Source organism: Phymastichus coffea, unplaced genomic scaffold, assembly GCF_024137745.1.
Source record: "Phymastichus coffea isolate CEN01 unplaced genomic scaffold, Cenicafe_Pcof_1.1 PCOF00099, whole genome shotgun sequence".
Classification (NCBI taxonomy): Eukaryota; Metazoa; Arthropoda; class Insecta; order Hymenoptera; family Eulophidae; genus Phymastichus; species Phymastichus coffea.
In genome coordinates this window covers 504,001-531,972 of record NW_026706910.1, presented here as the reverse complement: position 1 = coordinate 531,972, position 27,972 = coordinate 504,001, and the positions used below count along the sequence as shown (strand labels likewise).

Below are 27,972 nucleotides of genomic sequence, written 5' to 3'. Positions count from 1 at the left end.
AAGTAGTTGTCTAACATTTTAGAGTTAATACATTTTTTGGTATTGTGATTCTAGGTTCACGTGAATCTAATGATCCTGGAAGCTCGCATGCAAGCAGAGCTGTTATACGCCTTACGCGCAGTGATGCGTTACATGACCTAACTGCTCGCGCGGACCAGTCCAGTTTGCAAGGTTTTTCTCTCACAAGGCCTGACTCCCGATGATGGGCGCCATGCAGAGGCTAGTAAAACATTACTCATACACAGTGACACAAACATAAAAGTTAATACCTCTCGATGTCCGCGTGCAAACGGAGGTGGATAATTATTAAAACACCAACAGAGGACGAAAATTTGTAATGAGCAAGAGAAAAAGCCTTTGAAACTGCGAGAGGAGAAAGTTGCGAGAAAATTAAGTGATTTTTCGATTTGATCGTCATTCTCGTATATGCGTCCAATCGAAGTTTGTTGCTGTAGATGATATTCTTATAATTTTACTTCACACAATTACTTTTTTTAACAGTTTCAAGTTATTAATTTGCGTTTTTTTAACGATAAAAAGAGATCCTAAACAAGCGCGCGCAAGAGAGAGAAAGAGAGAGAGCGAGAGAGGGAGAGAGAGAGAGAGAGAAGGAACTTTTGTAAATATTGATTTGATAAATGATCAGTTTTAATTTGCTTCTCAGGCAGAAGAACCGTTCGACTGACCGCGTCAAGAGATCAAATTCTCATTGAAGAAAAGAAATTTTTATTATTTTTTTATTGTAATTATCAAATGAAATTTATGTAAAATATTAGTTTAACAAAAAAATCGATATCACTTCTTCGTTACCTTTGATTAAATTTTTCTTTTTTAATATAGAGAATCAACCTAAAACATCGAGAACGTGATTTTTTTTTTAAATTTGACAATATCGTCGGACGAGTCGTTGAATAACGACTTTTTTTAGATTGTAATAGACATTGTAGTGATACTTTAGATCTTGAAAATCACGATGAAAGCGAACAAAAAAGTACGATAATTCATTGTACGTCACGTCGAGGTTAAATTTATTTTAATCATCAAATGCCTTGTTTTTTATTTAAAAAGATATTTTAACATTAAGTTTTTCAAAATAATGATTTCAGGTTCCAAAGTATCTCAATTGTTAAAAATATAACATGGCATTTTTATTATAAAGGCCAAAAAATTTCATTGCTCTTGATTTTTTTTCGGAATAAAATAACGTCAACGAGCTTGGAAGATGTCAACGCATCTTTTAATAAATTAAAGACAGTTGAAGAAAGTATACATCATTCAGTAATTTCGAAATATTTCTCATACGTAATTGAATATTTCAAATACAGATAATTAATTAATCGTGACATGACCAACATTTTTGAAAAATGGTTGTAACGAAGAAGAGGCTGTTTTATCAAATCAAATTTATATAATTACAAATATAGGTAAAATATATAACGTGTAAATAATAAATATTATGTATTGTAATATACGAAGAGACATAGTTACATTATGTAAATTATATTTAAATTATATTCTGTGATTTAATAAGTTTAGCTTGCAAGAAAGAATATTTAAATTTTTAACATTATTCATTCTCCCAAAAAGAAATAAAGTCATGGAACAAGAATTTGTTTTTTTTTCTCATTACGAAAAATGGAATGTAAATAATTTCTTGATAAGGTGAAAGAAACAAAAAGTAACAAGTGAAATTCACATAAACGGTAAAAAAGGCGACTATGATGTCTCTTTGTATTGTATGTGTGAAGTTAAACTTAGTGATTGGATGTGTGATTTTGAGGCTCATGTAATTCAGTGTTTTGCGTCCATCGTTAGGTTCGGCGCAGTTTAATGTCAGATGTAAGATAATCTCACTAGAAAGTTATATATCGTCATAGCAATTTCAAAAAAGAAAAAAAATTACAGCCTTGGAAAATAGGATATGGCAGGATATAATGGAAAATAAAATAACCAAACGTCAGATGTTTAAGAATCCTTTCGAAATAAAAAAAAACAAAGCTATTTTTGACCAATTCATACAAACATACACACACGACTCCTATAATTAGCATCGACATATCAAACGGAGTCCACAGTACATATGAGATTCATCACCTTTTGAAACCTCAAGAATATCTTGAGAAATATTAAAAACAAGATAAGATTTCATTAGATTGTAAGCGCTTCGATAAGTAAGATGAATCAGTAGATGAAAGAAATAATTAAGAAGTTGCTGTGTTGAACCAAAATTTCACTGTGGACGTAACTAATTATCATTCGATATCGCCGCCTTATATGTACGCGCCTTATTTCTCATTTTCATTGTGCACGCGAGAATGAGAAGCGAGTATTCGACTCCTCCTCGTGTCTCTATAATACATTACGTTTAAAATGTTTTTTTCCGCTTCGTTTTCCTCCGTCTTGTCAAAAAAGTGTGTGACTGTGAACTTTATATTATTTAACATTATTATTATTATCGTCGTTTCTTTCCTCAAAGAGTTGCAACTCTTTATTGTATACGGCCCACGGAGAATTCGTGTCTGGCTGAATCTATTATTTAAGTTGTAAACGCAAAAAAGTGGCCTCGGCGGAACATGTGCGTGTTATCCACCGAGCCGAGCCGATCTCACTAAGAGTGCAAGCAACCGAGGAAAGTGCGTTTCACATGTAAACCATTTTTCGACTTGTTTGCGAATGGAGTGATTGAGCATATATGTATTAAATTGTGATGAGGAAAACGAATCGAAGAAGAGACCGATCGATTGATTGTAAAGATTGTCCCTAGTAACTTCGTCAACGAAACGTCGAGCATTATAGTATGACTGTGTTTTACCGTTGGCGAGGTAACTCTTGACAAATCTTCGATGGCCATTTAGTGATTAGTGAATCCTAATTTTATACTTTTTTTTCGTCCCCCTATCGCAAATTGCAGCGAGGATAGCATCTAACTCTCGCGACACATTATAATATATATATATATATATATATATATATATATATATATATATATATATATATATATATATATATATATTTCTTAAGATTCGTTGGTCGACTAACGTTTTATTTCTTATTAAACACTAGAAAAACAAATACTGTCGTATTTCTCTTTGTAATTTATTGTGTATGGCGAGCGAAAGACAAGGAGGACTATTCAAAGATAGGAATCGCTCGTAACCGTTGACTTTTGTTCTCGCTGACTCACTTTGCGTTGAGCAGCGTAACGCTTTATCGTTTTACACAAACATGCATACACGTACAATTACGTTTTCATTTTTTCATATAGAGAGTGTACACAGAAACACACAGACCAGAGATGAGTGTAAAAGCCGACGATGAGAAATAATAAAACATAAAACGAGACAATGCCAAGTCTCGAGTAACAGTTAAAGCTATGAAAGTGCAGAAAACGTTGTCGATCTTGTCAGTTTTGTTTGTGCTGCGTAACATCCCAAAAATTTATAAACAGAAAACAAGCTCTTGATCGGACGCGTAGTTTTCACTTTCAAAAGTTACAAAGCATATTAATTGTACAAGCCACCACATCAAGAGTGATAATTCAAGTGATTTGACTTGACCCTTCCGAGGATCGTTGATGTAATAAAGCAAAGGAAGTAAAAAAAATGCGTAATGAGGATAATGATTCGATTGATAATTGAACTGGTTCGAAGCGTTGGAGATTGAAGACTTGTTTCCTCTCTTTTTTGTAGAAAAAAACGTCTATGTAAAGTATATTATATATTATATATTGCCACCTACGCAAACTTGAACATCTAAAGTCTTGCACGTAACATCGGATTTCGTTGTCTCTCGGTCTTCTAATAATTTTAAGCGAAGCGGTTTAAGCTTAATTTTATCATGGATCGAAGGCACACGGAGTCAATTGGAGAGTTGTTTGTCGCGAGTGGCAAAAGTGTGATTTTGTATTATTTTTTTAATATTTTTAATAAGTAATTTTCTCTTAAGTTTTCTTCGCTGACGCTTTGAGCGAAGTGTAACCATCACCATGTGGGGAGGGTTGTATGTGATGTGATTTCTTTTATATCATAATGAATAATAAACACTCTAAGAAATGTTATAGTTTCATATATAAGTGATATGTTATTTCTCATTTATTTTATCCCTTAATAAATGATGTTATATAAAAAATATTAATTATTTGTTGTTTATTTGTAGATTAATTCCTTCAAACGGATCAATCTTTTTATTTCTTCAAATTATATTTTTTTATTGTCCTTTTAATTATCATTCCAGATGTTATCATAAAATTATAAGTTCATGTAATTCTTTTTGAAAGACTATTAAGATTCTAAGTCAATTCATTTCGTATTGCAAGTTTCATGAAAGTATAACTTCTAGATGGTTTTTTAGACGTTCATAGAGTATGCAGTACTTTTTTTGAATCATGTTAGAAGCTGTGCCATTCAATTCTGTAATAACTAGATAATCGTTAATATATAGTATATTTCGATACTAATGCGAGAAAGTAATTTCAGCTTGGTGTGGATATTCGTGCCCGAGCGAAGCGGCCGTGAAAAGGTCACATGAAGCTCAAATCACTTTCTTGCACTAGTATCCATCTAAATGTACTATATCAATATGCAGAGTTTGTTTTAATTTATCATTCGTGCAGATTTCACTTTTATCTTTCGTCGATTAAAGCTTAAAATTGATAAAAAATAGAGTAAATTATTAGTGATAATACAGTTATACATCTTAGGAGGCATGTGCAAGTTGGTAAAAGATTTTTTGCGAAGACCACTAATTTACAACATTGCAATTTGTATTTAAACTTGGTGAAGGAATATATATGGTGCTCGACTCTGCCGCGTTGAAGATGAAATGTCTGTCTTTGTTGATTGAACTACGAGAATGGTTACCTTTCAAAACTATGTATACGTCAAGAGAAAAAAAAAGATTTCTTCAAGGTTTTTGTCGCAGGCTAGTCTGAGTCGTGGAGATATACCTAAACTCCCTCTCTATCTGTTTCCCTTCTGCTGGCCATTGAGATATTAACTTTTCAGCTGACCATAAATCTGTGACAGTCTCGGTTTTGGTGTATACATACATAATCTCCTCCGTAACACCTTTCCAAAAAGGTAAAATTGGCAGTCGAGTAGGTTGTTGGTGTCTCTGTTTTCAAGTTATCTATTATATTAAATAATAATACAAAAAATAATAATACGAGTCGGTGAACCAAGCGCACAGGGGGGCTCGACAGTCCTCATATATCTATAAAATGTCGCAAGTGTGCTCCTCCGAAATTCGCGAACGTTATTGTTTGATCGATGCAGTTTTGATAAAGTTATTCGATTGAAATCTACACTGAACTTTTTCCTCTATATCAAACTTTCCCATGTTATACGTACTTGTTTGCTGCTGGAAAGTTTAAACTTTCGCACGAGGTCTTACATTTTCTAAGTTGCGTAGAGGAAAGAGAATTTAAACACACTGTTCAGGAACGGGCAGATATCAAACAATTTGTTTTAGGGTGTCAACATGTTTGGTAAAAAGCGATGATATATAACGTGTTTTAGATTTAAAAAAAATTTAAATCTCTTGCGAAAAACTAAGGAAATTTTGTCACAAATTCAAATTGTTCCAAGTTGCCATATGGTTAGTTTTCTTCTTCTATGCTACATATTTAGTAAAATACAAACCTAAGAGGTGTTTGTATAGAGCATTCCTATATACAGCTATTTTTCTCTTTTTTTTATCAATTTATATCATTAAACAGATAAATAGTTAGTTAAGAAGTTATGCCATTAAATTAAAAGACACTTTTAAGTGATGAACTATTTTTAGTGATATATATATTTTATAAACAAGTGATATTCATAAGAACAAGAAAAATTCGGTAGAAAATAAGATAACGTGAATAACAAGATAGTCCTATAATTTTAATTGCGAATAAATCAGTATTTCTTTTGGTTCGAACTAATTGATGAGATTTCCTCAATTTATCTAAAAATATCTGCGAATATAGATTAACTTTGAAATAATATTCGCATCTATGCGTTTCATGTTGATGAATAATTCTTCGTTTCGTAAATATTCATCGCTTGCAAATCTATAAGCTCGAGTAACGTGATGCGTTTAGTAATTTTGTTCTTTTGAAAACGAGTCAGATGAAATTTACATAAAGTGAATTGATTAATAAGCCAAGGATGCGAATTTATTAAACGAGATCGGTGATGGTCGTTTCACGAGTTCCAACAATTACCAAGTGCGCTAGAATAAATTTAGTTCTAGCAAAATCTTCATAAGTCTAGGTCAAGTCGTGAGCTTTTCATCGAATTATGTGCGTTGCATAATACTTGCTGTAGTATAATGCCGATCTTTTATAGTATACCGTTGTACTATGCCTATCTTGCACATCAACATTCATACCCCTGTTCAGTAAATGTTGTACGACGTCTTTATTGCTTACGTCGGCAGTTAATGTATAAACAAATCTGTTTTGCAGTCGTTGCAGCAGTTTCGTGAATCAACACTACAGAATCACTTGTCGTTCGTACATTTTTCATCCCTAATTAGAACTGACCGGTTGTTATTTAATACATTACTGTGAAATATCAGGATAGTAGCTGTAATTATAGCAATTATAATTATAAAAAAAATTAAATATTCATTGATAATATAAGTTATTTTGATTGTAAATAATAATTTTTACTTTTAAATTGTATACAGGAAGAAAAATGTATACTTACCGCTAACCAACGTAGTTAAATTTTGAATAGTAGTAACAAAAGTTCCATAGACATTATTTCGCAGGTCATTGTTAATATACAATTCCGATCAATATAGTTCCGTGCAGTTTCCTCTATTATCATGCGTCGAATCGTAAACGATTAATTTTAAAATAACAAAACTTGGAAGCTATAAACCATTATAATTATAGATGGTTTTTGTGCTCAATTTATTATGTCGTACTACCAAAGCGATTATAATTAGATTTAAAATTAATCTTTAAACAAGCTTATGTCTAGCGTCACATTTTGAGTTGGGGATATTTGATATTGCAACGAAAGAATATTGAGAATATTATTCATTCTATGCAGCGTTGTCGCTGGAAAAATTTATCTCAGGGACCCTAGGAATTCTGGGACTATATTTCTGAATGTTTGGGTTGCGTCGGCTGCTCGGCCAGTGCCGTATTCAACTTCAACTTCAACTTGCCGATGCCACTGCTCGTACTTTTTTGGGCGATAAATAAACATGACTTCACTTAAATTTAAATTAAGTAATACATTTCTATGTTAATGATTTACGTTTTATTATAATTACTTTTAATTGAAATTAATTATAATTCTATCTATAAACAGCTGATGACACTTATTTTTACGATAAAACCAACGAAGGTAGTCGCTTATAGGTCTTATAAGTTGGCACTTAGATTTCTTTATTTATTAAGATAATCGAAAAAGTAATTATACCATTTGATAGTTCGTCAAAGAAGCAACAACTTTTTTTTTCTATCATTTATTTTTTCGTCGATAAATAATTCCTTAGACAAAATAAAATATGTATTACAATTGCGTATTCCAAACGCTCCAAAAAGTTATTCACGATCCACGTAAGACTATATACGGTATGGTGCCAGCGTTGCCGCCTAACAAAACTACGGGCCGTTAGGCTACTGCTAGATTGAGCCCCCATAAGACCTGTCCTTCTATAAGCGTCAGATATCCTTATAATGTTCGCGTGTTTTAAGGTTTTCGTAATAGCGCCATCTATTGGTGGAAAGATTTTGATTGCTAAATTGTTAAAAATCATCTATAAATGAAAGAATTTGGTTTGTTTTGATATCAACGAAAGCTTTAAACTTTATTTGTTTTATTTAAATAAGAATGTGCAACCTCCAAATTTCCAATTACTTAAAAAATGACGTAGTATGTTGTGAAATAAAGCTGGTGTTTAAAAATAAGCAACTTTTTTTTCCTTTTTATACTCGCTTATTAGAATACATGGTGGTCTTTTAATTATTTGCCTTTACTTTCACATGTGCAAATTTATTATTCTGACCATGTGCTAATGTTGACAGACCGATTATTATGACTTAGAAATTAGGAGCACTCCTATCGAGTATCCATATCATAAACAATGCCGTAGACGGGATCTAATATTAATTTGGTGGTATTAAGATTATTAATATAACACACACAGTTAGTCATAAACATTTTAGAATATAACCTGTAATTAATATAAAGGTCTGGAAAGCAAGTTGATTGATTTATTGGCATAAAAATTCTAACGAACTATGAAATTTTTTTTATAATTTATCGGTGTTATTTTTATATTTATCGGCATTACTCGTATAGAATCAGTATATCTGCATTTCGTAAAATCATAACATATTTATGATAGTTTACTTTCTCTCATTAAATCATTCTTAATAGTTATTATATTAATGATCGCTATTCGTTCGCCATCCTTTACGTAGTCGGACGACGGATTTCGTAACGAACAGCTCCGAAAAATTGTCTCAATCGTTTAAGGAAGCATATTTAAAAACTTTACAAGTTTGTAAGTTCAAATGGCCCCGGTATTGATTTCAAATTTGTATTGTGAATTAATCAGATATTGAATTAATGAACATTTTTTTTTATATTGAATAAGCAATACATTAAAATGATAATCAGTATTTCTACCTTGCCTTCAAACACAACCTGTTCCAAGTTATTTCGATAAACGAAATCATTGTACGATAAAGATGAAAATTGTAAACCAAAAGAAAAGGAAACTCCGTTTTTTCTCAATTTACATTTCTCTGTGCAATAGGTTAAGGTAAATGTATCAATATTCAGTAAAAAGACGACGAATTAACATAAATTTTTTTTTATTTATTCACTTTTTTTTTCTTAACTTCGTGCAATGTCAAAATGCAAAAGTACAGACGTATCAACAAAAATTTTCATAAGTGTAACATTATAGGAGAAATTTTTTTGTCCAAAATCAGTTCCTGATTTTTCTGAATGGAATTACACAAAACAGTTGTTGAAAAAAGAAAACTTACATCTGCTTACGCATTCTATTATATCTATATTTACAAATACTATTCTTAAGAATACTGCTGGCTATGATAATGTAATTTCTTTTTATATACATATTTTATATCTTATACGGACTTAAATCCGCCCAACCGAAGACAATATATAATACTAACGCAAGTTGAGAGTCAGGTCATTTTTATTGTGGAGGCAGTAAACCCCATTTTGAAGAGTAAATAATACAATGCAAAAAAAGGATGAATAAAATGTTTTAAATTGTTGCATTAAAGTGCCGCCATCCGAAACTAAATGATGCGCATTGAGCATCGCATCGAGTACAGGCTTTTTACGCGTTGGTAGCATGTGTGACATCAAACATTGAAATCGTACGTGGAGTAACTACTTTTTCACTTTGTCCATTTTTTTCTTTTACATTCGTTTCATTCCAGCAATACTAATGGTTCTGAATGTTTTCGCCGATAATACAAAGTTTCTTTGATTTATATACAGACGTATACATTTTTCATTTATATATAACACCATTCTAAATGAAACTCAACAGGAAGATAATAACTGGTAAAATCACAATTAGTTATAATCTAAAATTTGCATCTAGAGATTCAGTTTTCATTTGTTATTCTCTCATAGTAGAAATTCATAGCTATATATCTTATCTTCCACGTGCAAATGACAAAAGTCTATGCTTTTGACGACAGCTGTCTTTAAGTTCTAAAACAGTGTGCACATTATACAAACGCCGCCATTTACAGAGATATAATATTCTATAAAACGTGTGTTTGTGTCTGTGTGGTTCTTTTGGTAAAAATAATACAAAGCGTTGTTGGATTGGGCTACTAACGACGAACTTTGTCGTTGGTCGGAAATTAGTTACAAATTGTCGTCAAAGTCGTGGTGACGCCCCGGCGAATGATGATGCCTGTGGATGTGGGGTGATATTTCTAGACCCAAACTGTTCCGCTGCAACGATTAATTTATGCGTTATCACGTGGATGGCATTTATTAACAGGCGTCACATGCGTTTCTGCGACAGAATCATTTTAGTGATTTTCTATTCAAGACTTGTACGCATAGTATACGCGCGCGAGTTTGATGTGTTCATAGAAAATATTTTTACTGTATCTCATTCCTCCAATTAGGCTCTGTCAGTTTTTCAAATTCAAATTAAGCTCCCGCGACCTGCACATTTAAATAACGCCGCAATTAGAACAATATTAAAGAGCGAGCGCACAGTCAAAGCTCTACGGTTGAAAGAATATTTGTCACTCTTCTCAAAAGGACTTTTAATGAAAAGAGACCAACAAAGTTCTTCAGAAAATAATTTCGATAGTCGAGGAAATTCGTCATCTGTCCCGCAAAGTTCTTCGCGCTCGGTTTGAGTAAAGGCGGAGAAATTTCGAGCAGCTCACCCCATTGATCGGCGTTGGCATGGTGTTGTCGATGGAATAGCCGACGATATGGCTGGAGCACTTTTCGCAAGCTTTCCGCCTGCGCGATGACGCGTGACAGCGTATCGCTCGACACAGCTCACGGGCCATTTCCGAGCACAAAGACTCCTGCTGCTGACCATTCTGTGACGCCACTGTACTTTCCGGCAGACCTTGTAGAGAGCCTGAACGCGTCGGTGGAGCTAGCGGGCTACTTTGCTGTATAATCGCCAACGACAAATTCATTTTTTCAGAATTTCAGAATTTAATGCGGAATGCGACAAGAGATGTTTTTATTGCATGACAATGAAACTCATCCAAATATTGGCAATGTAAATTGACATTATAAGATCTTATTGAGTAGAAAAAAAAATCTTATTAATGTTCATTCGTTTGCAAGTTACGTTCTGCAATCAGATCAAAACGTTAAATTCCAAAGTTTTAATACTAGAAAATAAGATTTATTGTGAAAGAAATCCTCTTCTTTTGTAACGCTATTATTTCGTGTATTTAAAATACGAAGAAAAGTCTTATGCATTTCTGGCAATTCCTGCCTCTGGACGTGTATCAGATTAATTAATTTTGGCTCGCAAAAAGCTTTTCTGTCTCCCTTAGAAAGAGAAAATATAAATAAATAAGTAAAAGAAAAGAAAGAAAGTCCCAGAGACTAGAATGTATGAAAACTATGCTCTTTCCAAGAATGCAGAAGTGACTTTTACAGCCTTCTCTAATTAATTCCGTTTCGCAAACTTTTGACGCACCATAAAAGACTTTTTTCTAGAGAGGAGCGAAATTCAGTCATTTATCATACATATTAAAAACTCCGAATGCGCTGTAATGAAAGTCTTACGCACAATTTAACATCCATTGAATGATGACATAAACAAAAATGATAAAGAATTTCTTTTACAATTGCCCTTGCAAAATTAACAAGCTAAGAATTTTTGCACGAATGTAACAATGTCGTGATCGATAAATAATGACACAGCACTAATTCTCACCTGCGTTTCACTGCCAAGACAACAACGATAACTAAACGGCCTCTACAGTTTCTCACTAATCGATGTCGAAATCATCGTGCTGCTAAACAGTAATCAGCCATGCGAACATGCGGAATGAAAAAAAAAAAAGAAAACGATGGCGATAGAGTGCTCGGTGCGATACTCACGCGTTCAACGGATACGTTTCTTTTGGAGTTGTAGCAGAACTCGAAAATGGCGATCAGCACGGCGAACGTTAATCCACACAGTAGCACGACGAAAATACCACCTGCGTGATAAAGATCCTGGTTAATAAAAGGGCCGGTTTCCGAGGTTGATTGGCATAATGAGATGCACTCGCTTGCTCACCTATATTGTCAACACCCAACGCGTTGGCCTTGCTCCCTTTGTCTTTGTCGTTCCTCATACAAGTAACGCTCGGACTCTTCCACCATTTGTCATATAAAATTTGTATCTCGCCTTTTTCCTGCAGCTCGAGAATTGCCAGCGAGATTTTGTCTCTCCACGGCGAGCCTGAAATCGTCGATTTTTTTTTATATAATTGTTAAAACTTTCTTTTCCCGCATATTTCGTCAAATATAAAAAGCAGTCGTTAGCACTCACCCATTGGCGTTGCTATTCCATAACCTTTGCTATCTAGTTGGCCACCAATTTGTGTGAGATTGCAGTCCCTTTGAACGATGTAGTCGAGCATCGTCGATTCCATGAGAAACGCATAATTACCTTGAAGAACTCGCTTGATTCCTTCTTCATACGTCGGAACGAACACGGATGGCTTTTTATTTTCCATGAATCGCCACATCTTTTTGTAAGTCTCGATCATCGAATCCTTGTGTAACAATCAAGCTTTCACATACCAAAATTCCAAAAAAGAGATATACGAGAATCTCCAATATCGAGCAATATGAAAAATTGCGCTAACACAGTTATTTTTTACTATCAAGAAAATGTTAGCGATGTAACGGAATCCGTGAAGATAACGATCATTTTAATAAAAAAGTATCGCCTATAAGTAAGGTACCTGTTGGAAATATTTGCAGATATTCAATAAAAATTTAGTTATATGGAAGATAAATAAGTCAAGCAATGTGTTGTAGGTGAAAAATTCTGCTTATCATCATTCGATTTATCAAAGCTTTCAAGCTCTAAGCTCTGCATAATAATGTATACACTATAAAAAATAGTAGCTCGCTCGCGTGTAGGTGTAAGACGGTAGAAAAAAATTACCCGAAAAAATGTCATGGTACTGCCACTCTCGAGCGTCCCGTACGAGATGTCAGTCTGACTGGCAAGATCCTCGGCATTCTCGATAGGCGTGATCATGCGCTCGACGGTGAGGAAAGCCGCGAGATTGGCCGTGTACGAGGAGATGATGATGAGCGTGAAAAACCACCAGACCCCGCTGACGATCCTCGTGCTCGTAGCCTGCGAAAGAAAACGGAGAGGCGCGTCGCGCCGCAGCGTCATGAAAAGCTCGTTGTTAGCTCAACGTAAATATAACGCCCCGGAGGGGAAATAGAGGCGCGTCGAAAATTTATTCGTCGGCGCGGTTTTGCCAACCTTGGGATTGAGGTCGCTGCCCTGCTGCATGAGCGTACCAATGGTGAACCAGAAGCTGTTGGCCAGGGAGAATTGATTCTCCACGATATCCGAGTTTTGCGAGTGACACGGGTGCGGATTGTTCCATTCGTAGGGCGAGAAACGCGCCACCACGAACATCGTCACCGAGACGAGGATGTAGGCGGCTAACACGTACAGCCAGATTTCTATCGCCAGCGGATTCATGAAGGAGAAGAGGCGCGCGGGATGACTCGTCGGCACCTAAACGTCGCAAGGGCTCGCTGATTAGTGCCGGACAGTTACGAATCACTTTAATTATTGCTGAAGAATTGTACGTCGTCACATGCACCGTTTCTCAGCTGCGACATTGCAAGAGTTACACAGAGCGTCAAATTAAAAAGTCAAAGTCAGCGCGTGGTGTACAATTAGGCACGCATTGACTTTCAAGCGCGTGAAATATTGAAACGAGGTTAACGCTCGTAGCGATAACTCAATATTACTAATAAGCAAAGTTAGCGCGGGGACCACTTGGCCGTTCCGTAATCCGTCTCCGTTAAATTTCATCGTCGCCGTAGCCCGTGGCAACGGTAGACTCGCGCAGTTTTGGTGTGTCCTTTGAGTAAGACGAGCCTCGAGAGCGGTCGCCTTAATTGCGCGCGAGTGGTCAATTTACTGCGATTAAAGACGCTCTCTCTCTCTCTCTCTCTCTCTCTCTCTCTCTCTCTCTCTCTCTCTCTCTCTCTCTCTCTCTCTCAAGGAAACGTCTCAAAGCTGATTAGACTTGTGTACACCCTGAACTTTTTTACTTTTACCGCGGTATATCCATCACAACAACGGCTAAGTGCCCGAGAGTAACGAGCCATTTTTCTCTTCTCTGCCACGGCTCTCGGTGCTTTCTTTTCTGTCTAGGAGACTTACCTTGAAGAGGATCGAGATACCGAGGTTCATGAACGGCTTGGTGAAGTCTATCACGCTCTCGCGTGCGTAGTTGATCGTCATTGAGCCTACGGCTAGATCTGCTTTCTGTTTGCGGCAGAGCAATAAATTTACGTTAGAATTTTCATTGGTGAATCTGCCAGAGGTAAAATTCGTAGAACGAAACTTGGCGCTTCCCTGCGAAAAGTTCTAAAGAACGTCTCCGCAAAGAAATCACTTCGGTTGCGTTCTCGCTGAAATCCAACCTCGAGCGGTGCCGCGTTCGCAGTCATCGCGAGTCGTGAATAATGTGAAAATATCGATTGAAATCCATGGGAAGACTCGTCGACGGGGAAAATTTCGCTACGCGCGAGCGCGCGCACGGCGTCTCAAAAACACAATTCGCGGATAGTGCGCCACCATATTTCTCCGTCTCTGCTTCTCCGGCGTCAGTGGCATAAGCAGTTGAAATATGAGACGCTCCGTGGCTTTTTCGTCAAGTCCGCAGGGGCGCAAATCTCGGCGCGTCGGATTCTCTCCCGCGCGCTTTATTAATGATCATCCCGCAAAAAGAAAAAAAAAACAAATAATGACCGCGACGACTATTCGTCATCTTTCACGTTGGCGACGTTTCGCGGGCTCGTTCGATTTACTCGCGGCTCGCTGTTTATTTTCACTTCCGCCCGTGCAAATTCGCTCGGCGTGTTTTCTCTTTTTAATCCATCAGTCGGCTGCCGGCGCGCCTCGTTTGCGTCCCATCGACACGCCCCGACGCGAGCCGTGCATCATATTTGCCTCTCTCGTCAGATATTTTATGACAGGCGCGAAAAACTGGGTAATCGATATCGCTCGTTCGTTAAGCTAAAGCGTAGCGAGCGCGCGTGGATCGAACAAATTGTCGGCTCGATTGCTTTATCGACACTTGTGACGATAGCCGCGCGCACTGATTTCATTCGGGCGAAGGCGCGCAGCGATTTTGATTGGCGAGCTCGCTCGAAAAGTGAAAAAGTCAGGCCCTGAGAGAGTCCGGCTTGGCAGTCGTCATGTCGTCGCCGGCATCAAAGGAAACGAACGGACGGTGCGTCGAATCGATCGGAAGCATCGCGAGCGTCGGCTTGGAACGTCCCCGCGAATTTAGCCGTGTCGCTGAAAGCCATCGCTCAGGCGTATGCAGGTCGTCGTAACAAGGCGTCGATGGACGATCGACTCGCTCCGATGCGACGGGCTTTTAAATGTTTCCATCGCGGCTCGCGCTCCCGAGCTGCTGCCGCTGTATTTGAACGCGTGGCCCGCTGTTGCGCTGCCAAATTTGCATTGTATGCTCTCTACCTCTCTGCGATCTGAATTCCGGATGCGACTCTAACGAACGGACGAGAACCTTTGTTTAATTCACGAGAGGTACTTGCTTCTTCCAACTACGTTTACCCGGGCAAAGCGTCTTATTATTCTGAATGCGAAACCACCGATGCCCGTTCGATTTTACGTCGCATTCCCAAGAATACCCTATTGCCCGACTTTTTACGCTGATGTGCTTTTTCTTAATCTTATTTTTCGTTAGGGAAGATATGCTAATGGTTGGCGGAAGGTTTAATTATGATGTGTTTCCTGTCGGGAATTAATTGTGAAACCATCTCGACTGCGTTTATCTTGGAAACCCATTGTTTTATTTGGATGTGGCGGAAAACAACCCATTAAAATTTCATAATGGAAATCGAGGAGAAACTGCTTGTTCGGATCGATTTATCCATCAAAATAAATGCAACGGTATTCATTCAACAAGTGTTTTCTAAACGATCTCAAGTATTAAAGCCGCCGATTGTTATTACGAAGCAAAGCGCTTTTGAAGGAAGCATCGCGACGTTCATCAGTCGCAAACTTGGCCTACGAAAAACATTGCAAGCAGGGCAGTTTTATCGCATCACCTTGTCCATGAGCTGCCTGACGATGCCATTCCACTCGCCCGTCTCGTAGTCGTAGACGCCGTACTTGCCATCCGGAACAAGCTCGATACTATAAGCAAAGCCGACCATGTGCGCTATTTCCTTGAGCAGGTCGATGCAAAAGCCCTCGTAGCGATCATTTCCACTAAAGTTGCCTTTGCTCCGTAGCATCACGTATGGGGTTTCCTACAAAAAGCGCACTTTCTATTGAACCTCTGCGTACTGCAGGATTTTTTCTTTTCGTATGAATATGCATTTTATAACCAGCGATATTCTTAGCTTTAGAAAGCGATCGAAAAATTTGCCGCGACAACGTTGTCGACAGTTATCACGATGACGCAGTCAAGTTGGTAATTACAAGTAACGTCGTACCTAAAAGTTTATTGCTTGAATTTGCGGTAATTCAGTATCCCTCGATGTTCGCTACATCCACGCATCAGGAATTCTGCAGATTGCAGATAATGTCCATCGTGCGTTTAAAAACGACGCGTTCAGCGTAAAATGTTAAAGCGCACCGATAACGTGGCGAAAGAAAGGTTTTATTAACGTTCGAATTCACATCATTATCATACATACGTATACTTCAATCATTAATTTCCGATAAAAAATACATATGATTTCGGGACAACAAAAACGACGATCGATTAATCACGCTCGATACGTTAAATTTTCGCCGAATTGAAAATTAATGAACACGCTCCAGCGAGGCTATTCATTTTCAACTTTTTTTCGAATACGAGAAAAAAAAAACAAGTAAGAAAACAACGAAAACGCAAAAGTTGATCTTTCGCGCGAGCGCGCGGAACGCTTTGTACGTGGAATATGCTGCATACGCATTTCTCTCGTTAAAAGTGGGCACTCGACTGGCATTTCAAAAACCTTAATCATCGCGGGTTCATAGCTGTAGATGACTTTTTTACGATGTCGCGCTCGGCCCCTCCCGCGCTGAGTGCTTTATATTCTCGTAAAATGAAGAAGCAGTAATTACAGAGGCCCGACGTTAATGGTTTAATATGAAGTTTTAATCTTCAAGTGGAGAGGAAGGGGATGAAGCTTCAAGTACCCACTACATAGTCCGCAGCCCGTTTTGAAGTATCTCGTCCTTTCTCTCTCGCTCTCTCTTTCTCTCTCGGGTAGCATCAAGTGCGCCATGATTAGCGTACGCTTCTCCGTGAATAACCACTATCGCCGGAAATAATTTCCTTCCTTGAAATTAAAGCCGAAATCTCCAGCTCGCTCTCTTGTCGTACGCGCGACGCGATTAATTCGTACACACGCGCTGGCGCAAAAATTTACACGGCGTGGCTGAAAGTTAAATGTCATCGAAATAAAAGCGTCCACGAAGTCCGGCCAAATTAATATCGCGAAACGGTTTAACGAACGAGAGAGAGAGAGAGATAGGGTCGAAAATGAAACGAAGCCAATGGAGCGCTTTTCATCATACGCGCACGCGTACGACGTTTGGCCTCCTCTTGCAATTCCCCCTCTTCGCTGCACCCGTGCGGCACAATAAAGGAACAGAGTTTCATCGCTTGCACGTATGCCTCCGGCTAACTTCTGCTTCGCGCGCGTGCCTGTGTTGATTAGCCGCGATAGTTTGTCGTGGCGTAATTTCGCGTTTGAAAACAGGCGATCTTTTCGTTTTGCGCTTCGATCGCGCCTGACTATAGCGTTTATCTGCTCTACTTGTGAGTTCTACTTGTGATACCGATGAGCCTTCGATCTTTGCAACAGGAATTTTATTGATCGTCGAAAGCAGAAAACATAGACGAACGCGGCGTCAAGTGTAATTCGTCGATTTAAAACGGTTATGTTTGCCGGTGACAAAGCACGGAAGCGAAAGTGAGAGCGTAGCAGCGGCTTAAAAGCCGCTCCTCTCGATTTAGGAGAGCTAAATATCGTGTAGCCCAATCGACGTCCCATCGAGAGTCGCGCATGGAATCCGAAAGCAATTGAGCGGACAAAAAAAGAGCGCCCGAAGCGAACTCTATCGCGCGAGCGACGCGCGCAGAGTGACGGTGATCCGTCGGCGAGGAAGATAAAAAAAAAGGCAAAAGCCACGGTCGCGCGCGCCTAATCGTCAGTTTTCATAAGTACTTCTTTATATATCGTTGCAAAAGGAAGCGCGCGTGCAAATTCGCGAACGACCGCACATAAATACCCTTATCCTTTTTCTTCCTTCTCCACGGAAGGAGTCCGTAAATAAAAATAGAGCAGTATGCAAACGTCGTCATATATTCGTCCGCATACCTTCTCGCACGACAGCAGGCGCGCTGGCTTTATCGCGCGCGCGAAGAAGAAAGAGAGTGATGTATACGCGGTAGTGGCCTATAGTAGCTCGTAAACCAGACGAGTAGCAGGTTAAAAAACAAGAAAAAAAAGGAAAACTTTTTTTTTCCACGGCACGAATATTGGCTCGAGAGAAAGAGAGAACGAACCTCGTAAACATGCGCCCGCGTGGAAATCTAATAAAGCCTACGCCGGGCTGAACCCATCGATTTTGCCAAGTTTCCAAGCTAGCCGGCCATCTTCGGCCCATTTTCGTTAGTTACCATTACGAGGAGCGTCCGCGTGTGTTTTACGGTGCGCCGCTTTTCGGCTTTCTCCCTGCAAGTTCGCCGCCCGGTTTCTTTTTACTCGCCGAGTTGCCGAGACTCTATGTGTACGCGAAGACGCGCGGTATACGGCTCAACTAAGTTTCTTTTACGCCCGCGCCGTCGTGCGCGCGTGCGAGTCTTCCTCCTCTAATATCGGCCCTGGAATTTCGACGAGCGATGAAAAATCTCGTAGGAACATTCTAAAACGGTTTCTCGATCGAATCACGAGCTCATCTTGGCGACGGTAACGAGCGTCGTCTTAATTTTCAATGAAAAGCAGCAAACGAAAAAAGGATTCGTTGAGGTACCTTAGCGAGTCGGCAGTGGTGACAACGAGCGAAACGAACTTATCACAGCTAAAAAGCTAATTCGGGTCTGCGCGCGCGGCAGGCTCATGCATATTCACGAGAGACGCTCGCGAGAGCGAGAGGAAGGGAGAATGGCGAGTGAGAAATCTACTTACGAGAATGGTGATGACCACGAGGGTGACGTTGGTGGCGCCGGGCTCGAAGAATGCCGACTTGTCCGTGATGTTGACTCCTGAACCTGGCCTCCACTCGCCTACCTACAGCCAAGAGATATAAAGTGCGAGGAAATAAAGGGAATCGCTTAATCGCGCGAGGAAGGCAAGGTTTGTGAATCCGCGCGCGTATGTGATCCGTGTATGTGTGCAAACGTACTTTGACCAGCGACTGCTGCCTAAGCTTGAGCAAGTCCAGCTTGAATTGTATCCGGCGGCCCTCTTTGAAACCTATGGGCCCGGAAATCCCTTTTCTGTCCACCTGTGTGCGAACAAAGATGAGCGATGGTCATCATTATACAGTCTAGAGAGGCGCGAGTTCGCGTTGAAAGTCAAGTCCACGTTCTGCTGCTACTTCTGCTGTCACTTGAGCAAGTGGAAGACAATTTTTCTCCGTGGCCGTGGTTGCCAATAAATATTCGTCGAGAATTGTGATAAAAATGAAGTTCCGGCGAAAGCCGTTAAGCGGCGACTTAATGATACCCGTAATATTCAGGCCAGCTGTTACGACGAGCTCGACGAGCTGAAACCAAACTGTTTGAGCGATCTATGAACGACAGCTAAAACGGCAGATCTCGAAAGCTTTCCGATAAGCAACAATCCCGACGAGAGCCATCAAGGAAGCAGCAGACCGAACGAAAACCGCGCCCCTAAGCGTCTTTGCTCGCTCAAAGAGTTCAAATTTACGAGGGAAGAGCGTTAAAAAGCAAGCGCGACGAGGTAACGAGCACGAGTAAAGAGAGTAGCAAGCTGAGACTTCTTTCTCGGCCGGAGTTTACATCGCGTTTGCATCGCCCTCGCGATCTCGTGATTAAGCGACGAACACCTCTCTACTGTGGCCCGATAGATCTCTCTCTCTCTCCGCGCGCACCTCGAGCGAAAGAAAGTGTTCCTTGCGTTCCACTGTCCCGAACGAAATTAACTTTGCGCAGCGAGCATCGATGCTCCCGATTGACAATGTCGATACGCCCGGAAAAATCGACGCTCGCGGCCTCGGCCCGTTTGTTATTTCAATTTCGCGGCTTAATGAATTCCAAGCCCGCACAGCAGCCGCCTCGTCAATTCGCTCGAAATGTCATTTGTCCGGCGTGCCTTTCCCGCTTCTTTACGAGCCCGCGGAGCTTGCTTTGTTCCTCTTTTAATTGACTCGTGCCGATCGAATGAGCAATACCGGAGTCGCGCACTTTTGATTGCATTACTGGTTTTTACGTGGCGTGCAATTTGTACGCTAGGTATAAGGCAGCCTTTCGATACAGCCAGATGTTACAGCAACGTTGAAGAGGATGCTTTGCATTTGAGGATTACATAGCTGGAAAGGACCAATCGTTTTACATATTTGAATATGATCAGAGCTTTCAACGGTTTACTGTTATTATACTTTATTGCTGCATATCGTGCTCTCGACTTTATCTAAAAAATCCAACTGTGCGTTTATGTGTAAGAAGAGAGATGAATAAAAAATTATGCCCAATTTCAAAATGCGTCTAGAATCACATTGCTTTTAACCACCCATACACACAGACGCACACGCGAAGTAAAAACTCTTCTCGTTGTGAAGCATTGTGCATTGACTCTCTATCTCTCTCTCTCTCTCTCTCACGTAAATACATGCACTCGGCAATTTACAATATGTCATAAAAATGCTTGCCGGCAAAATCGCAATAAATCTGATAACAGCGATGAATGCTCGCGACAAAAAGACTAGAATTACAGCCATTATAAATCTTCTCTCTCTACGGTGCTTTTAATTTTCTTTTTTTTCTCTCGCGCGCGTCCATTATACATTTGCGCCTGAAATTGAAACTACGGCTAACAACCGTAGCAAGAACACTCGGATAAGTAACGAAAGAAAAAGTTTAAGCCTCGGTTAATTAGCAGAGAGGACGGGAGAAGGCAGTAGCTTAACATCTTTCGAGCGATAATTATTCCTTATCTCGCTCGCGGCGCTCCCCTTTCTTTTTCGCGTGCACCGTTAATGAATTGATTTAATTGCTCGCGGTGAAGAGGAGTTGCTTGGTGCTTTCTTTTTTTTAGCGGCGTGGCGAAACTTTTCGCCGACGCGCGCCGCGCGCCGCGCCGCGCCCCGCCAATGAAGTCTCTTTGGGCGCAATTAAGCGAACGGATTTTCGACAATGTCGCTCAAGCTCATAACTTTCGAGAGGACTTGAGATTTGAGTTGCGAGAGAATGGCTCAATCCTCCAAGCGGATGATTACGAGTTTCGCTCTCTTTGATATGGTTCGATGTCGGCGAGAATTTCCGACGAGATTATTAAGTCGAAATAAGGCAATCCCTGGCGGCCCCCTTACGGCCAAATTTTAATGCGCCTCGGAGAAAATGTGATCGATACACGCTGAACACGTTTGGAAGATCGGCGCGATATTCTCTCGACAAGCCGCATCTTTGAGGCAATGCGTGCTCTCAACAGCTTTGATAACAGCAAAGAAATTCGTCGCTCGATTAATCGCGTTCGAATCGAGGAATAATCCACGCCAAGGGGAGCCTAAAACCAGCAGTGGAACTGTTCGCGCGCGCACCATTGCCTATGCAGTGCTAATAACGAAGCGAGAGAGCGAGAGAGTCCTGCTGACAAGCCCATTGACACGCGATACGCGAGCACGCGTCGAACCATGGATACGGCCGCGATCACCCGGGCCGATGTAAGGCCGTGCGCGGAATTCGCGCGCGAGTCGGGCTAAGCTTGCCACATGGCATTTCGGCAATTGGCAGTTGCGCGTCACGGCCCCGATGGCGAGCTCCGTACCGCGGGCAAAAGACGAGGCGTCAATTAGAAATCATTCGCAACGGCTGTATCGCGCTCGGAGCGCAATTTAACTTGGCGCGTCGGAGTTTCCTCGCGCGGTAAATCACGTTCGAGCGATTTGGCTTCGGCGTACGCACGCCGCACAATCGCAATATTGCAGCCGCGGCCGGCGCGCGATTATTATCAATTGTCAACTTTGCTTCGATCGCGTCGACTTTTGTCCCTCGCCGGTCGTCCCGCTTGCCGCTGACGCCGACGTCCGCCGTGAATATCGCCCAGTCCGTCGACGGCGAGTTAATGGATCGGCCGTGGATGGGAGCGGAAATTGGCGTTCGATCGTCGTCCTGGTGCCAATGCGCGTGGCATTAGCGAGCCGGAGCAAGCGCTCGTACGAGGTTGCGGCACGCTCCGTAGCTGGCGTCGCCTTTCCTCTTGCCAGGCTCGGAATGCACCTTGACATTCCGGGGAGCGTCGATACCGACGCCTGCCACGGGCACTTGCAGCGCTAATAGCCCGAGCGTCGGCGCGCGCGCGCCGCTCGCAATTTATTATCGCGCTCGGCGGCGCCGCTGAAACGAGAGGCCGTCGCCTAATGCGCTGGCGCATATGCATGCGCCCTCGTTACCATAATTATGATTTTCCTCGCGCGCCCAGATGTAACTGCGGCCGGCGCGACGAGAGATTAATTCTCTTCCCCGCGTGCGCGCGGAACGTCATCGCCGCTCTCTCTCTCTCTCTCTCTCTCTCTCTCTCTCGAATTCCACTGCCGGCGTTACCTAGACGACCAACCACTGGCCCCGCGACACACGCACGCGCGCATTATTCGCGAGCCGAGGGATACGTCGAGTGCTTCGCCCAAAAATTTATCGATCCTTGCCTATCGCGTTCAGCATGAGTTGCCCGCAGTAACACGCGTAGGAAGATTTTATCGACGACGAAGACCAACAATTGCCGCCCCCCCCCCCTATCCCGATCGGATGGCGATACTTCTTCCTCTTTCTTTTACGAGGGTCCAAGTTTACCATACAAACTATTTGCGGTCTTTGCGACCGAATGAAACGGTTTTTGGGAAACTGGTTTGAATGATACTACGAGAGGCAATTTTCTTTTAGGGCGATTTTGCGTTCGTAGAAATTGATTGAAAGCTGTAATCGAATGACCAATTCTTCCGAAATATTTAGCATGAGTGACAATTTTAGCTGTATACAGTGACGACTGCGTCAAAAACTGACATCCAATAGTGGAAAGAGATGTAACGAGAAATGGGAGTAGAATATTGAGTGATGGGTTAAATGTTAAACGCGACCGTTACGACTCATATTCAAAAATAGCGAACGATCGGGTAAAATACTAGCGCGGAATTGACGCTCTTCGTTTTCGAAGCCAAATATTTAACACGGATACACTCGCGGATACACGTGGAAAGAAACAATTCTTTAAATGTAAACAAATGGAAGCTTTCGTGCGCAACACCGAACTTGATTTTACAAGGCAGCCGTTGCCTTGCACGATAGTACTCCGAACTGCGTAGTACATTCCCGAAGAAGCGGCATTCCCTCTTTCCAATTACAAAGTAGCCGTGCGTTTCCATTTCCGAATAATCACACAAAACTATCAAGCGAATAAAAGGTCACGTGCCGCGACAACATTGCCGGCAAAAGTTCCTTAATCCCCGGCAATTTCACGAGCGCCAAATCAAATTACATCTATTCGTGGCGCGAGAAAACACACGCGCGCGCACGCGAGAGAAAAGGGAGAGGGAAAGATTGCAAAAAGCGTAACAATAAAGCAACACGCTTCCACGAACACAAAAGAGCTTTTTTTCTCGAACGAAGCGAATCGAAAAATGCGCATCGATGCGCGCGGACAAGAGCGACTGTCTCGTCGCGTGTCGCTTTTTATTTAAACCAAAAGCCTTTTTCTGGTGGCGACGCGTCGTTCATCAAACGACCAAATAAATAAATTCCCTCCACCTTGAAAATTAGAGGCTTCAAAACAAAAAAAATGGCTGGGGGGGGGGGGGGGTGACACAGAGAGGCAAGCAAACGTTTTGGCATAGTGCCATCGAGTGATAACTCACGTCGTCGGCACAGCAGAAGCAGCGGCAGTATCTGACTTTGAAAAAAAAAGAAGCCAAGGGAGGAAGAAAAGTTTGGCACGTACCGTGTTGATGTAGTTGATGAGTGAGAGTCCACCGTCCCACGGATGTTCCAATTCACACGAGATGTTCATCGGCCTAAGTGCGTGCGACTGCTCCAGGGTACGCAGTCCTACCGCGAACACCTGCACACTATCGTATATCAGCGCTGCTTCTGCCTGTAACATTTGTTAATTAGGATGGCTCTCCGTGCTTAATTGGCTGAACCATACTAAGGTTACTGTGTGTGTATATGTGTACGTGTTGCGTGTTGGTTCTGGTGCGTCAAATGCATTTCTTATTTTATTCGATTTGGTGTTTGTGTTGGTTTCGTGATAATTATATTGCAGTGTAGATTTTTGCTCTAAAATTCATCGTGACATCCACCAAATCAATACAGTTTGCCTTTGAGTGACCTAGGGGACAAGCTATGTCACGCGTCCTACGTGCGAGGACGGTAATTGACTGAAATACCTGCAGCTTTGTCTCTGCTCTCTGTACTACTTTTATGATTCCATTATTTATGTCCGATTGAGCGTGAACGACAAAATTTGTCGACTGAAATTTAATGATATAAGTAAACATTTAACACGTTATGTTACGTTATAGTACAAGTGCCCATAAATGAAGGTGTTAGTTTTCTAAGTGAATTTATGGGGAATACGTGTGTCTGTGTGGCGTTAATTGCAAAGTCTTTACTTTTCTTATAGTTTTTTGTTTTTTTTATAAATTGATGAGATGAAAATCTTGATATGCAAGTCATTTTTCTTTCTAATATAATTAAAGAGCTAATCGCTAAAAAGTCTTACAAATATGTTTAGTAACTTTTCATCTTTCGTAAGGAACGTTTAATTTTCAAAAGATTTGAGCGTAGTTAGTCATTAGCTTTCATTGAGAAGTATTTCCGTATATTCTTTCATTTCGTTAACAATACATTGGCGTGACAATTCTCTTACAAGGGAACCACCCCAACCCGACCCCACCGATTTGAATGATTTTTGAATATGTTGTAATATTTGAAAAAATATTCGACACGTGTTTTTTTATCGACTGACATTCACTTTTAAGAGATGAAATTCACCCCTGAAAACCACCCCGAAAAATGTTTTTTTAATGTATCTCTGCATCTAATGAATATTTTTAAATAAAATCATATCAGTAGAAGCACCTACTTATAAGAAATATTTTGGCGTTGATTTTATTTAAAAATATTCATTAGATGCAGAGATATATTAAAAAAACCATTTTTCGGGGTAGTTTTCAGGGGTGGATTTCATCCCTTAAAAGTGGATGTCAGCCGATAAAAAAAACACGTGACGAATATTTTTCGAGTATAACAATATATCCAAAAATCATTAAAATCGGTGGGGTCGAGTTGGGATAGTTCCTTTGTTAGAGAAAAAAATACATCTTCTCAGTTTCAATAAATATGTCTCAAAGAGCACGTTTGCGCAACCGGTGTAGCGGACCCTAAACAAACAAACGACGACTAGAACGAGACGTCGTTACAAGCAGAGATCTGTCGTTGGGTCCTCGAAAAAGAAGCTTTCCAGCGAGACTATTCAGCTCTCAGCAGCAGCGAGACAATGGCACGTTACGCGCGGGCGGAAAAAGACAGGGGTGGCGAAGAAAAAGAGCGAGACGTCTTTGCTGTCGCCGATAGGTTTCATAAGAGTTGTCAAGGCAAGGCTCCATCGTCAAACGTTGCAAAGCCGACTTGCAATGCCAGGCGAGAAAACGCGAAAGTTCTCGGTTAAAAGGCAGCGCGTAATTATAATTTCTCGCGTAGATATCAGGGCGGAGAGCGAAGCCAACAGGGGGGAGGGGGTTAGGGGGAGTGGAAATCAAACTCTTTTCCAGTCTTAAGAAATTACACGCAGTTCGAGCGTGCAAACCTCTCATTTCCCTTTTCGAACAGCACAATTTCCGCCAACGACAGCAGCAGAAGCAGCGCGTCAAGAATTCGCCGCGTTCAATTGCACTCGGCATAATGAATCTGACTTGCTCTCTCTCGACGCGCGGGGGGAGTTTCGCCTCGCTCGTAAATTCGACCGGGAGCCGTCGAAAAGACGCGACGAATATTAATCTCTCGGCGACGGCGCGCGAGCAAAACAAAAAGCAAGCGGATGGAAATCGCGTCCTGCGCGCACTCGATGAATTTCGATGGTGAGCTTCGAGTGGCAGAGGCAAGGTTAAGTGCTCGTGCCGCTGACTCGCTCGCCGACACTCGAGGCGACGGCGCTTGTGCAAATATTGATTGAGATAACGATCACTGGCGCTGATTGTTTTGACGGATTCGAGAGTACATTTTGCCTGCTCGCCCCGGTGCCTCGTTCGTTTAGCTAGCTTTTACGCGCGAATAGCTCGATTTTTGTTTACAGCTGCGGCTGCGATCAAATCATGCGTCGCGTTTTTAAGTATCTTTTACACTGTTGTACGATCATCAGTTGTAAGACCAAATCCGTAAAAGCTTCTTGCGAGAAAGTAATAATGCATGGTTCTATCATAAGAATGATTATGTAATACGACAAGTGAGAAAATATTTAGAGTGCAAAACCAATTCATCGATACGGTACAAAACAATCGCTTTCATCTACCGGATAATGGATATTATTACAGTGGTGGAGCTACATTACAGTTAATACTAGTGGAATTGAATGAAATCACTTTAGGAAAAATATTTGGCATTATATTAAGAAATCGTTGTAAATTGTCTAGCACGCGCAATTTCCTAGGCGCTCTCTTAGGCGATTTACAAATATTCCAAATTTCATTTCGTTTCGTTGTTACGTCTGTGACGACTGGCAATAAAACAGGTACGTGAATGAAAAAATAAAAAGGATAGATTGCCCCCAAGAGCATCGGCGATAAATCAATGAAAATGTCTTTGGGATTAGCCTCGGCGGAAAAAGCGTTAATAATTCGGGGCACGCAAGTGTATACGTGGGCTGGCGGTTGCGCGCGCGAGCGTGTAATTCGTAGGTTACGCTACTCGGCGCCAGCAAGCTTCTCTCCCGGGCGCGCGGCGCTGCGGCCTCAAACTACTCGTATAGGCAAGCCAAATATGCAGGATTAACCCTATGCATATTTGAGTGTTGACACGGACATGAGTGAGGCTTTGCCTCCCGGACTTGCGGTCGATGCCTGCTCTCTCTCTCTCTCTCTCTCTCTCTCTCTCTCTCTCTCTCACTCTCAAAGCTTTAGCAGTGGCGTGGCACCCAGCCTGAGGGTCACGCCGCTCCCTTCCGCTCTTTTGCTTTTGCTTACTCGGCCTGATATCTTGTCGAGCTCAGACAATTCGACCCTGCGCCTTATTCCGACTTGTTTTGCCCCCGGTACTATCCTTCGTCTTTCTACTTTGCGAGCATCTTTCTTTTCCCCTCGAGGCGTTCGGACGAGTGGACGAGTTTTTTTTTCCGCACTTTCTTAATATCGTTTTGATTTCTCGGCTCAAATCAATCATAGTGAATTTATTCGCTCATTTAATCTATTTTATTACCGCATCACACCGACTTTTTCCTGAAAATCTTCAATTACATTTTGTTCATTGCGAGTCGCAGCTACGTGGTTTACCATTACAAATATCCCGCCCCTCTCCGCGACCCAGGGAACATGCAAATAACATTGGCCTAAAATTGCAAACCTGAATTTTGATACGCGACTAGCGTTATAATATGCAAATAATCGGTGCAAGACACCCAACCACGGAAAGTCGCGCGCGAACAACGTCAAAATGCCAACCGCGCCGGGTCGAAAAGAAAAAAGGAAAAAGCAGCGCGCACATTAGCAGGTGCTGCACGCGGGCAGGTTGTCGCGCCTGCGTGGATTATGCATAAATTTCATTAGTCCGCCGAGCGGCCGACAACTTTCCAATTAACGCGACAGCGCCGCCGGGAGCGATCGGCTTTGGATTATACATACGAGTATAAGCGACGCGCGGGCGATATGCTCGCGATCCATTAGGCCTCCCGCGCGCGTGCCCTCGAATTATTACGGTTTATCGCGACGCGCGCCTGTTTGCTTTTTTCATTCGCTCGGCGATTCCGCGGCAAGGGCATTACAACGACAGCTTTCCGATGCCGTTAATGGGGTGCGTTTAGAGGAAGCTCGCGCAGGGCGAGAGTG

At 41.3% G+C, this 27,972-nt stretch overlaps 2 protein-coding genes across 7 annotated transcripts in view; one reads left to right on the top strand and one right to left on the bottom strand.

Moving 5' to 3' along the window:
• Positions 1-2,934, top strand: part of LOC131670058 (sestrin-3) — a 78,271-nt gene extending 75,337 nt beyond the window's left edge. Inside the window, exon 10 of the mRNA XM_058945378.1 lies at positions 55-2,934. Within this exon, the coding sequence (XP_058801361.1) occupies positions 55-141 (87 nt within the window). The 3' untranslated portion in view covers positions 142-2,934. The remainder of the gene's footprint in view (positions 1-54) is intronic.
• A 5,922-nt stretch (positions 2,935-8,856) lies between these two features.
• LOC131670049 (glutamate receptor ionotropic, kainate 2-like) overlaps positions 8,857-27,972 on the bottom strand; it is a 71,741-nt gene continuing 52,625 nt past the window's right edge. For 3 of the 6 annotated variants that reach the window (XM_058945364.1, XM_058945368.1, XM_058945366.1), the window contains 13 exons: positions 24,322-24,405; positions 23,874-24,026; positions 19,108-19,209; positions 18,891-18,992; positions 15,813-16,016; positions 13,894-13,998; positions 12,976-13,236; positions 12,643-12,840; positions 12,019-12,244; positions 11,764-11,928; positions 11,583-11,683; positions 10,397-10,633; positions 8,857-9,947 (listed from right to left, as the gene is read on the bottom strand). In XM_058945364.1, the coding sequence (XP_058801347.1) occupies positions 9,858-9,947; positions 10,397-10,633; positions 11,583-11,683; positions 11,764-11,928; positions 12,019-12,244; positions 12,643-12,840; positions 12,976-13,236; positions 13,894-13,998; positions 15,813-16,016; positions 18,891-18,992; positions 19,108-19,209; positions 23,874-24,026; positions 24,322-24,405 (2,028 nt within the window). In that variant the 3' untranslated portion in view covers positions 8,857-9,857. Of the gene's footprint in view, positions 9,948-10,396; positions 10,634-11,415; positions 11,495-11,582; positions 11,684-11,763; positions 11,929-12,018; positions 12,245-12,642; positions 12,841-12,975; positions 13,237-13,893; positions 13,999-15,812; positions 16,017-18,890; positions 18,993-19,107; positions 19,210-23,873; positions 24,027-24,321; positions 24,406-27,972 lie in introns of those variants that run through there. The other 3 variants (XM_058945365.1, XR_009302421.1, XM_058945367.1) reach the window with 3 other exon arrangements.